The following is an 11532-nucleotide window of genomic DNA, read 5'->3' as shown; positions in this document are numbered from 1 at the left end:
TTGAAGGAACCAGAGCTGTAAGAGCTGTAAGAATTTATTTGTAAAGAATATGGTTCAGTTGTCTGAGACCAGACAAATGGAGACAGGGACAGGTAGGTGACTTACTGCTGCAGGCATGTATCAGTTGATCTTCTGCAACTGTGTTCTGCCCACTGCTAAATTGCAGTAATTTTACTCATGAATGAAACAGGTGGTAAATTATTGTGGAGTAATGGAATTGTTACCATGGTTCAGCTGAATCCTCTAACCTTGCCCTATGAAATCATTATAAGTGGTCAGTCTATTCACATCCAGTGTTGGTAGTGAGGAATTTATATCTAAGCATCTGGGCTTGCAAAGAATATTAGAAGGAAAATTATTAGGTAGGGAGAATTTCCAAAATAGTTTATTATGGATTAAAAGTACATTCCAAGTTAAAATGTTACGTATGTGCTTGGACATTGTAAAATCATTAGGGTTCAGTGAAATCTTGAGGATTGAGCCTGTTGGGGATGATACAGATCATAAATCCCAGGATGAAGCATGAGAGCTACAGACGAAACTTTTTTGGTTTGAAAGGACTTGGCTATAAAATGAATTTCTAGAAGAAATGTGAATCCAAAGTTTGATTTTATTTTTTAGGAAACTATCTGTAAAGTCTTCCACTTTTGGAGGGGGTGGGGTGAGGAGAGGGAGGGCAGAAGCCCTTTTCACTGAAGAAAAAACAGTTTTCAAAAAGTTGATACACCCGATTGGACAAATTTACCTTTTTCATCCCTTTTAAAACAAACTAAGGACAAAATACTCCCTGCTGTTTTGCTTGATAGATACAGACTAAATTCTTCAGGTGCAGTGTTTTGAAGTATGTATGTATGAATGTATGTGTATCTCCAAATCTTATTTTTGTGAACTTTGTGGTGCTGGGTGTTAGAATATTGGCGTGCCTCGCTGTGTTCTGTTACAAATTAAATGGCAGCCTCTTAATTTTTTTGCTTTTCTGCTGACCAGGAAAAAAAAATTGGCAAATTTGAGGACAAATATAACTCCACCCAAAAGCTGTTATAATAGAAATGTCTCCGTGTGAAACTAATACATATAACAAAAGTAGTTTTGACTTCTGCAGATTGCTGTAGTCTGGTAAACTGCAAGCTTTGGTCCCAGCTGTGTTCTCATTTTACTGCAAAGCCATCTTCTTTTGGGTATGAAGAGAAAATAAGTCTTTTTTTCTTGAGCACTGAAAATTTTAAAGCTTTTCCAAGACTTCGTTGCTTTCTGTTTTCCTGCTCCCTTTCGTTTCTTTTAAAAGCTGAAAAGAAATGAACAAAAGTGATGATGTTGAATCTTCAGATTTGTAAAGTTTCTTTGTGTATTTTATCTATGTGACATCTGAACAATTGAAGTGTGTGTGTGTGCACGCGTATGTGTAAATCTCTTACGTAGACGAAAAAGACGTGTAAAGTTGCTTTTAACAGTAACTCACAAATTACGCTAACTGATTTTCTGTTTGTAGCTGTACTCCTTTTGTACTTGCCTATATATTGTGGGTGCCAAATGGGCAAATGGCAATGTTTTCAAATAAAAGGCATATAATTTCTTTAAAAAGAAGAGTACAAAATTATTTGATCAGATACAGCTTCACGTCAATCTGCACTTAATTTTTTTTTTATCTCTGAAAGGTTTTAAGCACTTTTATTAATTGATTAAACTTCTGAACACCTATTAAATATGTAGTATCCTTTTCACAGGCTGGATTTGGTTCATAGTGTAGGTGTGCCCTGACCTGGGTCCAGTCTGCTCACGTGGGGCTTGGAAATTTGGCAGCAGGGTAGGGGTGGCATTGTTAATTGCCTGTTTTCCCCCCTCTGCCAAATTTCAAGACCCAGGGGGATGCCACTGGGTACATACAGTGGGAGACAGGGTTAAGCTCCTCTGGATTATGATAATGACTATATGCATCTAAAGTTGCATGAGATGTATAATCAGAGATAATTTTCTAATTATGTTCATATGCATACTTAAATTCTATCCCCTTTTAAGTTGTATGTTCAACTATTAACATTTTCATTTCCTGACTTGAGGCTGTATGTAACAATCACATTCCAATGAAATATTTCATAAGGAATTATTTAACAAGTTTGTGGCTTCTTACAGTAAGCACTTTACAACTAGCATTGTCAGAGGGAATGTGAAGATTTTTAGGATGTTTAAGAATTAAAGTTTCTTAGACTTGTGATTTATTTTGTGAAGTTTGTAGAACAATACAAAACTAATAGCTAGGAACAGAATCTGAGAATCATGAATAGCATCTCTTCCCCTGCCTGCCCTTTTTTTGGGTCAGTGTGGTAATACTATGTATTGGCTACTCTGCCACTGGATATTATTTGTTTTAAAATGGAACAAGGAAACAATAACTGCAAATTCTTTTGGGCTGACAGTTTAAAAGATACCTAAGCAGTTCTCATTTTAAACAGACCAGCTTGCCAGCCAATGTAAATTGGTGCAACTTGCTGTGTCCATAGCAATGATTTTTAATCATGATACTGGTGTCACAGGATACTGCGCACTATTAACACTGTTAGATATGGAAACACCTACACATGGTTCACAAGATATACCCAGAGATTTCATATAGTCCCTTTATATAGTGTCAAAAACATTCTGACTAGCTATGCTTTTTCTGAGTTCTTTAGAACAGAGCAATTTTTCGGTTGCTGTAGAGAAGAAACAAGTGAAGGCTAAGAGCTGGGATTGTGACGGGTGCCTTGAGTCTAATATGGGGTGCCATGAGTCATCCCGCCTCTCCCCAAAAAAGGTTGAGAACCACTGGTTAATAGTGTCTTCACATGCAGTCAGTAGTGCTACATCAGTTTATACTAGCTGGTTGGTCAAGTATGTTTAGTGCTTTGGTTGTCTTGAAATTGTGGAAAGTTTAAACTTCTTTTCTGTATGTAATATTATAACAAAATGAATGTTATCTTCTGTGTTATGCAATTGAAGTATAACATTTGCACTACAGAATTAAATTGTTTACCATTGGGACTTGAGCACAAATCTTGTTTATGCATAGTGGCTGTTTGTTAAATCTTAATTACTTTTAAGAAAGAACAGTTAATGTTACTAAAGTGTTCCTATTCTAAGGATAGAGGGAAATGTACATACTGCTGTTACTTAATGCAGCAAACCTGTAAAAGATTATAGTGGTAATTATTTTAATTGCTCTAATAATAAATATTTATGTATGTTAGATTCTAAATAGAGATTAATGATCCTCTAAGAGTTTGATTCTCACTCTAGGCTATAAGTAGGATCACAGGTGGGATTTATTAGCTTTCTACCTTATGGTTAATTTTATATAAGTATTGACTTTTAAGAAAATGATTTATTTTTTTTTGGGGGGGGGGGTAACAGAGCACTCTGAATTCAGGGTAGATATCATACTAATAATGACATCATCTTAAACATTTCTGTAAACATTTATTTTCCTTAATCTTTATAATAATCCATTGGAAACAAAAACAAGAGATCTGTTTTTTACCAGTTTTTCCTCTTTCACTGAGTATCTCGGACAAGGAGTTGATTTCATTTTCCTTTCTGTTTTTTTGTTTAGTTTTGACACAGTTAGTACAGAAAGGTATTAGCTTGGAAGCTCATCTAGATTATGCTCCCATGGTGACCCTGATCTGTGGTCAAGAGAGCTAAGTATGTTTTGAACAAATGAATATGACCTGTCTCTTAAAATAATAAAAGTGAACCATAACAAAAGGTGTATACTCCTTGCTGCTTGCTATGATATAGAAAGTAGACTTTGAAAGTGGTATTTTATTTCCTCCTTGGAAAAAAAAAAGTGGAAATGTCTGTCCATTTTATTCTTTGAGTATTAGAGCACTATCGGAATAAGAGCAATGTGGAAACCTGTGAGAGAAATTTTAAAAAGCCTCTAAACAACTTAGGACCCTGGGTTCTATTGACTGTCTCTGCACAAGTTTTTCATCCCTAATTAGTTGATTAACAGCAAAAACATGGAAGTCTGGATGTCTAAAAGTGTGTGTGGGGTAGCTACTTTGAGGTTATCTTTTGTATAGCTGTTAAGATGTCCCACTGAAGTTCAGTGTGAATCCTTGGATGCTTTTTTTTTTTTAAAGTAAGATGCCTTCACCCTATGAGTAATGTAAAGGAGGCTTAATGTGAATGGCAAAATGAGTCCACTGTCTTTCCAAAGACGGACCAAATAAGAATTGACTCTGTAGGTATTAGCTATGATCAGTCCTGGTCTTTGTACTGGATGTAAAATGTATGTTTATAAAAATAATCCCAGAATGAAAATGATGCTAGTGGTATAAACTGCTGCATCTCTCCCCCTCAAAAAAAAAAAATGCTTATAGGAGAGAGAAGAATAATAGTCTACATTATGATACTGATCTGAATAAGTACTTACACTTAGCTTTCTAAAGTTTTATTTACCTGCTTTCTTGGCTTCTTTCTTTGAATAACAAATTAAATATCACTTAATTTCTCCCCTGCCTATTACCAGTATTGCCATGTTAAAGGTCTGGTACTTGGTCTGGTTTCAATCTTAGACGAAACTGAGCGAGAGACCCTTTTATTTATTTTATTTGTTGTTTGTTTGTTTTATGACTCGCTTGTAATGTTTTTATTTGACAGCATTCCATGCAACTCCTAACACTTACAAGCGGAAGAATACAGAAACAGCAATAGATAATAAACCTTGTGGACCGCACTGTTATCAGCATCTGGTAAGATAATTTCTTTGATTGCAGGGTTGGGAGATTTTTTTTTTTCCCTTGCTCTGTGTCCATGTATACTTGGATATGAATCACGGGAAAAATTCTTTTATTTGGTGCAACTAATTGACAGTTTTCCAATTGCATAAAGGGTGACTTTAGGATTACTATCTGTGCATAAATACCATTACCCCTGCAGTATGGACATGTAAGTATACGCAGTAACTCAATGTAATTCCTTGGGGTGTGGAAGATTTCTTTCAGTCAAATGTTTCACGGTATTTTTTTTTGTGAGAGTAAGGGTGTTAGCATCAAGGACTAGTAACTCCATATTGGGAAATTGAATTTCTTTTACCTGCATAAGATGCGCAATGTTAGGCTCAGATTTAAAAAAAAAAAAAAAAAAAAAAAAAAAAAAAGGCATCTTTGACAGTACATATAGCTTTCCCTGTAATGGTGTTGCATCCAAACCTTAGTTTCCCTACTCATGTGTGACTTCAGCTGTTTATGGGATAGCAGCGGGGGGGCATAATTTAAATTATTTTTCATTTAATTTTAAATTCTAAACTGGAGACACTGTTTCATCAACAGAGAGGTTTCCCAGTCTTTGCATCCTGATGAAGCTAATGTGGCGAAAACAGTGCCATCTGCTTTTGGACTGTATCAGCCCTAAGTTGATTAAGTTTCCATTCCATTCTTTACACCTTTCTCAGGTTAGCTGTTCAACAGAATAACCCAAATGTAATTCTGTAATCTAGAAATCATTTAAAATACATTCTTAGATTCCATGCCACTTCAAAGACAACTAGCACAAGTAGAGCTGTGTAAAATTAGAACACTTTTAGTCATTATGTTCTGATAGTTCCTAGCATCTCTTGTTCATAGTGGAATTTGCGCAGGAAAATATTGTTCTTCCCTCAAATTATTTTTCATTTGTTTGGATAAAGGGAAAACAAAATAAAATTAGGTCTCCTAAATATGTTCTACTAATGATAACCTTCATATTTTCAATGAGCCTGTGTTGGAATAGAATTGCAAAAGCATCCTAGATAAAAATATATACATGAATAAAAAAGTGAACATTTTAGCTGAAGTTTAAAATTGTAAAATGCATATTAATGTAGAATAATGCATACTTGGGCCTGGAGTAATTCAGCATTCATTCCCATCTTTTTTTTTTTCTACCCACAAATTTAAAATATTTCAAATTCATGATCTGAAAACTCTAGTGTTGTTTTACATAGGAAGGGGCGAAGGAGTTTGCAGCCGCACTCACTGCTGAGCGTATTAAAACACCACCAAAGCGCCCAGGTGGTCGCCGAAGGGGAAGACTTCCAAATAACAACACCAGTAGACCCAGCACACCAACAATAAATGTGCTGGAATCAAAGGACACTGATAGTGACCGGGAGGCTGGAACTGAAACTGGAGGTGAAAATAATGATAAAGAGGAGGAGGAGAAGAAAGATGAAACATCCAGCTCCTCTGGTAAGGCTGAATAATGTTTTAATAAAGGAGCTGCAAACATGTTAAATAATGCATAATGAAATATTTCATTGGAATGTGTGATTGTTGCATACAGACTTGGTAGTCAGGAAATGATAATGTTAAGAGTCAAATGTACAACTTAAAAGTGCAGTTTTGAGGAGGGCTCAGAGCATTGCAAACCAGCTTTAAAACCTATGTATTTTAAATCTAAGTGGGCTTTTTACTGATCAGGGATTGGCAACAAATGGCTCTGGATGAGATCTGGTCTGCAAAGAGGTCAGATCCAACCCATGAAGGTCAAGTCTATCTGGAAGTGCTCGGTGGCACAGGGCTGCATTATGCTGCCCATTCTCTCCACAGTGCTTCTCTTCAATGTGGAGCCTACTGCTCTGTTGTGTCTGTACTTGCTGTTGCTACAGAGCAGTTGGGGTTCAGTGGTGAGGGCAGCTGCAGGCTGCTGGCCACACCAGGGGGCGCATACTTGCAGCCCACACCGAGAAAAGGTTCCTGACCCTTGAACTAGAAGACTACGTATGAGTAGTTTTGTCACAGAGTCCTATGATGAAAGTTCAGAATAGTTATTTTATACTGCTGTCTCAGTTCTTTCCACTATCTGTCTGTAGTTTCTCAAATAGGTATGTGAAGGGTTCTCAATTTGTTGCGTTTTTCCACTGGAAAAATATTGTAGATACTTTACAACAGAACTTCATTCTCATATCTTAAATCCATGACTTGATATTTTTGAAGGTTCATGGAAAGCGTTAAATTGTAAAACCAGCTTAAACTGATAGATATCTTTTGATTGTTGCAGAAGCAAATTCTAGGTGTCAAACACCAATTAAGATGAAGCCAAATATTGAGCCTCCTGAGAATGTGGAGTGGAGTGGTGCAGAAGCCTCAATGTTCAGAGTTCTTATTGGCACCTACTATGACAACTTTTGTGCAATTGCCAGGTTAATTGGGACCAAAACGTGTAGGCAGGTAAGAAGTAGAAAAGGCTCACTGAGATGGCAGCATGTGATTTTTCTACCACACTGGAGGGAAAAACATCAATACTATTTCCATTCCTTAAAGAACATTTGTTAACTATATTGGTTTTCCTGAGAATGCTGTCATCTGAAGTTAATTCCACAAACGTGTAAACATTAGAGACTTTAATATATTATTGGAATTGTATTTATCTAAATTTTGCATAAATACCTGTTCTTAAATGACCCGAAATTAAAATTATATAGTAAGTCTTAGGGTATAGACATATGAGCGATTTACCATCAGGCAAAAGGGGTGGGATTTTATTGATATTTTTTAGGTGTTCTGCAGTAGGTGCCCATGTGCATGATGTTACCTTGTGGCAAGCGAAGCAGATCCATGGTAGCTTAGTCTTCAGTTAAAGAAGGGAAAGCTATTTCTGTTAAGCTTCCACTTACCATAGGGTAAGAGCATACCCAGAGACCATTATTGGAATGCAGCTGATGTATTATGATAAAGCCCCACCCACCCCTACCCTGCAGTAAATTGTTTGCATACCTTTAGATACACAGGGAGGTGATTTTATGATTGGATACAATTTGTAAAATGTTGGAGGAAGTCATTTAAAGTAGAAAATGAGCCATTTTCTACCAGTGAGAGATTCATCGTGGATATGTTATGGTATCTCTTGTTAGGTGTATGAGTTTAGAGTAAAGGAATCTAGTATTATTGCTCCAGCTCCTGCTGAAGATGTTGATACCCCTCCAAGAAAGAAGAAAAGGAAACACAGGTAAATCTGTTACTAAATAAATGTAGATGTTAAACATGAATCAGTGGTAAACAAGAACATTGGAAGAAAAAACATAACTTTTTATTTTTTCCCTAGCTCCTTTTTGTCCCAGAAAAGCAAAACCTACAGATATGAAACTGATTTGTCCAATTTTTCAGTTACTTTGGTCTCAATCAAAAGTATTACTTTTAAAAACAACAGCAAAAACAATTTGTTTTTATAAATACCTAAGTTAGTGTTAACAGACTCTTAAAAGTGTCCTGTTGTATTGAAGCTAGTAAATTCAAGCTAGGGTTAGAATCTCAATACTCCAAGACTATTGGTTATACTATTTTATATTTATAATGTTATTTTTTAAGTTGTGGTTGCATGTATTGGTCGTATTAGCAAAACATATTGACTTTTTAATGGCAGATTGTTTCCTTTTATTGACATTCCATTACATCCTTTGCCATACATGAATACTAAGTCCTACTATGCGTGCAGATTAAGATGCATATAACCTCCCTCTAAAAATAAAAAATAAAAATAAATAATTACTTGCCACCTATGTATGCTCAAATAGCCTAACTTGCTTACTAGGTAGGTATTCCAATTAAAGAGTCGTAACAGTAGGTTGCTAAATTTCCAGGGCAAAACAAAGATCAGATGGTAGCTTATCTTTTCTTGCATTAAGTGAAAGGCAGAGCCATGAGGAAGTTCCTCTTGGGAACAGAAAGTCGATTCAAAGCTAAGTTGGTTAAATTTAAACATTTTTTAAATGCAGAGAGAAGAAAATTCTTAAATGTTTCCTTCTTCTTCCCACTGCTGCATTGATTTATTTTACAGAATAACCTTTTTTGCTGCAGACAATTTTTTAGTCCCAAAATTTATAACTAACAGAAGTCTGCATTAGACTAGGGCTTCTGGGATGCCAGAGCCACATGCTGCGCAGGCTGCTTGCCATGCAGGCATCCCTTTCCCCCCTGGCAGCCCAGCTCTATCCCAGCTGCACATGCAGCCCTATTCTCCAGCCAGGCAAGCTATGTGGCTAGCTCCCATCTGCTGCTCCTGCACACATTGCTTCTTTCCTTCCTGCCCTGGGCACCCTGGTATTCCTGCCGTGCATGTAGCTTTGGTATCCTGAGGCAGGGGCAGAAAATGGAAGGCGGAGGGGAAGCCCAGAGACCTCAGCTATCGCCACAACAGGAGTAATGTGGGGAGTGGTAGCTGGGCAGGAGCCCACATGCTGCATGTGGTCTGTGGGCTGCCCCTTGGCCAGTCCTGCATTAGACAGTTTTGTGTAGTCCTAAAAGGTTGAGAGAAAAATAAAGATAAATAAACTAAAATTTATGCCAAGCACACACCCCTCCAACAGGGCTTTCCCCCTCCCCTTTATTCATTCTTACTATTGTTCCTTGCAGTTGTCCTGGCTGCTTTCCCCACTTATTTCTTGATGTTCATGCTTTGTGAAACCTCCTGATTGTGGTGGAGAAGCTTTTGCAGGGCTTTAACTTTTAATCTGCCTACTTGTAGGATAGGCATCTGGCATTGGGTGGGGAAAAAAAGAGTTGGTGAGAAGCTAGAAGAGACCTTGCTCTCCTTGGAGCAGAGTACTGAGTATTCTGGGGCTTGCTTTGCACATGGTGCACAGTACTGGCTAGGGGCATGTGCTGCACACAGCTCCCTGATGGACAGGCCTCACCCAGCGACCCTCATCTGTCCTGTGGGGCTGGATGAATTTGAAACCGCTGCTCTAAAATATTGTTGTACGGTGTTTGAAAATCAAAACCAATAGCCTCAGTTACCATTTTTGAAGCTGAAATAGACTGTATATCAACTAACCAACAGATTAATGTTGGTTGGGAGACTTCAACTTCATTAAAAAAAAAGGCTTGAAAATACTATATGCCAGTGGGGGGTTTTCCTGATTGTTTGCCAGTATCAATAATAATGTGTGTTAATGATGGGTAATTTTGTAACAGCTTTAATGTTTTTACTATATCACATTGGAGGGAAAATTGATTCTACACTGAGTTATGTCAAAGACTTAATGGGTAACGTATTTTTCTTCCTATGTAAGCAGCAGCTTAAGTCAAACACAAGGGCATTCTCAACCCACATACAGACAAAGAAACATGGGGACTGCTTGGTAGAGAGCTTTACAAATGGCAAAAGAACTTCAAATAAAGAGGGGACGAAAAAGTATATATTGACTGCACTCTATTAATATTAGTATTTAGAATATTAGTTCTATAGTTACTGTCTGTGACTCATTTGGATTTTGAACATAAGTTTCCATTGTAGGTCATATAGTGTCTGATACGTGCATCTATTTTCACACGAGAGGTGTGTGAGAGCAATATAAGAAACTGGCTAAAGAGAGAACTTTGTAACCTCAAAAGAATATATGAGCATACACTGGAAGGAGCGAAAAGCTCTGCACTTTTGTTGTTCATTCTTGTCATTAGGAATTTAGTGCATCTGTTTCCAAGTAATTGCCAATTTCTCTTGCCTTTTTTGAATTGATAAGGACCAGCTGTAATTTGTAGTCTTCCTGCTTGATTCCTCTTCGTTGTGGCAGTTGTTCTTGAGAAGAATTTCACTTTTTCTTGTCCTCCTCCAGGGCTTGGTTTTTTCATGGCATCTGCCCACAGGTTGCTTGGTTTTTTTTATTAACTTTATTCTGTGGTCTGGAAAAAAGTATGGCTGAATCTTGGCACAAATTACTTTGCATCCCACTGGAGAGAGATAAAGGACATTTAAAGAAACGGTTGAGTATAAAAGCAGAACCTGGCTGATGGCAGAAAAACAAAATCCTGCTGCTTCTTGCGTGTTGAATTCATCATTTTAATGGACATCTCTTTCTTGTTTCCTAGTAGTTGAAGCAAAACTGTTGTCTTATGTTGCTGGATAGAATGGAAGAATAGAGGGCAGACAGACTTTCAAGAAATAAATCTTTTTTTTCCACTATTCACTACAGTCCCAGTATTGTAAAAGTTCAGACATCAGCCCTACAGAACATCTGAGGAAACTTGCAGTTCTTCCAGGCAGGCTTTACCTTCTAAGTCGTACATTTCTTAAAAGTTACCATATTAATAACTCTGCTTTAGGGCTATATACTACTGGTCATCATTATAGTATTGGGGTGCATAATTGAATGTCGTTAGCCCAGCTTGTTCTCCTTCAAACCCTAATTTGATCTGTAGTCTGTGTCTCGTCCCTTCCCTCACACCTCCAGCTGTGGAACTCATTGTCCCAATATGCCTTTAATTCCTTGTCTCAAAATGCTGTTTCTGGGCCCTCATTTTTTAGCTGAGTCAGTGAGTCAGAGAAAATTAGAAATCATCTACTTCACCTACTCTACTCCAAAAGAGACCAACTCAGGAAGGAAATTGTCATACACTACAACAACTTAAAAGATAGAAAACCATGCATGTTCCCTGACAATATACAGCGGATACAAAGAGACTATGAAAAACTTTCTACAGCATTCATCCTACATAAAAAGAAGAAATGGAACAAATTACTCCAAGAACAAGCTCCCCAGTCACAAAACAACCATCAGAGGAACAACACCAACAC

The 11532-nt window shown here is 37.3% G+C and overlaps 1 protein-coding gene across 6 annotated transcripts in view; it reads left to right on the top strand.

Annotated features, from left to right (window-relative positions):
• The window catches only part of EZH2 (enhancer of zeste 2 polycomb repressive complex 2 subunit), a 77868-nt gene that overhangs the window by 53984 nt on the left and 12352 nt on the right, over positions 1 to 11532 (top strand). For all 6 annotated transcript variants that reach the window (XM_025209840.1, XM_025209841.1, XM_006028405.3 and 3 more), the window contains 4 exons: positions 4642 to 4733; positions 5966 to 6209; positions 7021 to 7190; positions 7874 to 7968. In XM_025209840.1, coding sequence (XP_025065625.1) covers positions 4642 to 4733; positions 5966 to 6209; positions 7021 to 7190; positions 7874 to 7968 — 601 coding nt within the window. The remainder of the gene's footprint in view (positions 1 to 4641; positions 4734 to 5965; positions 6210 to 7020; positions 7191 to 7873; positions 7969 to 11532) is intronic.

This window comes from Alligator sinensis, unplaced genomic scaffold, assembly GCF_000455745.1.
Source record: "Alligator sinensis unplaced genomic scaffold, ASM45574v1 scaffold456_1, whole genome shotgun sequence".
NCBI classification, from domain to species: Eukaryota; Metazoa; Chordata; order Crocodylia; family Alligatoridae; genus Alligator; species Alligator sinensis.
Note: the sequence above shows the minus strand (reverse complement) of the source record. Positions and strands in the feature narration are given on the sequence as shown.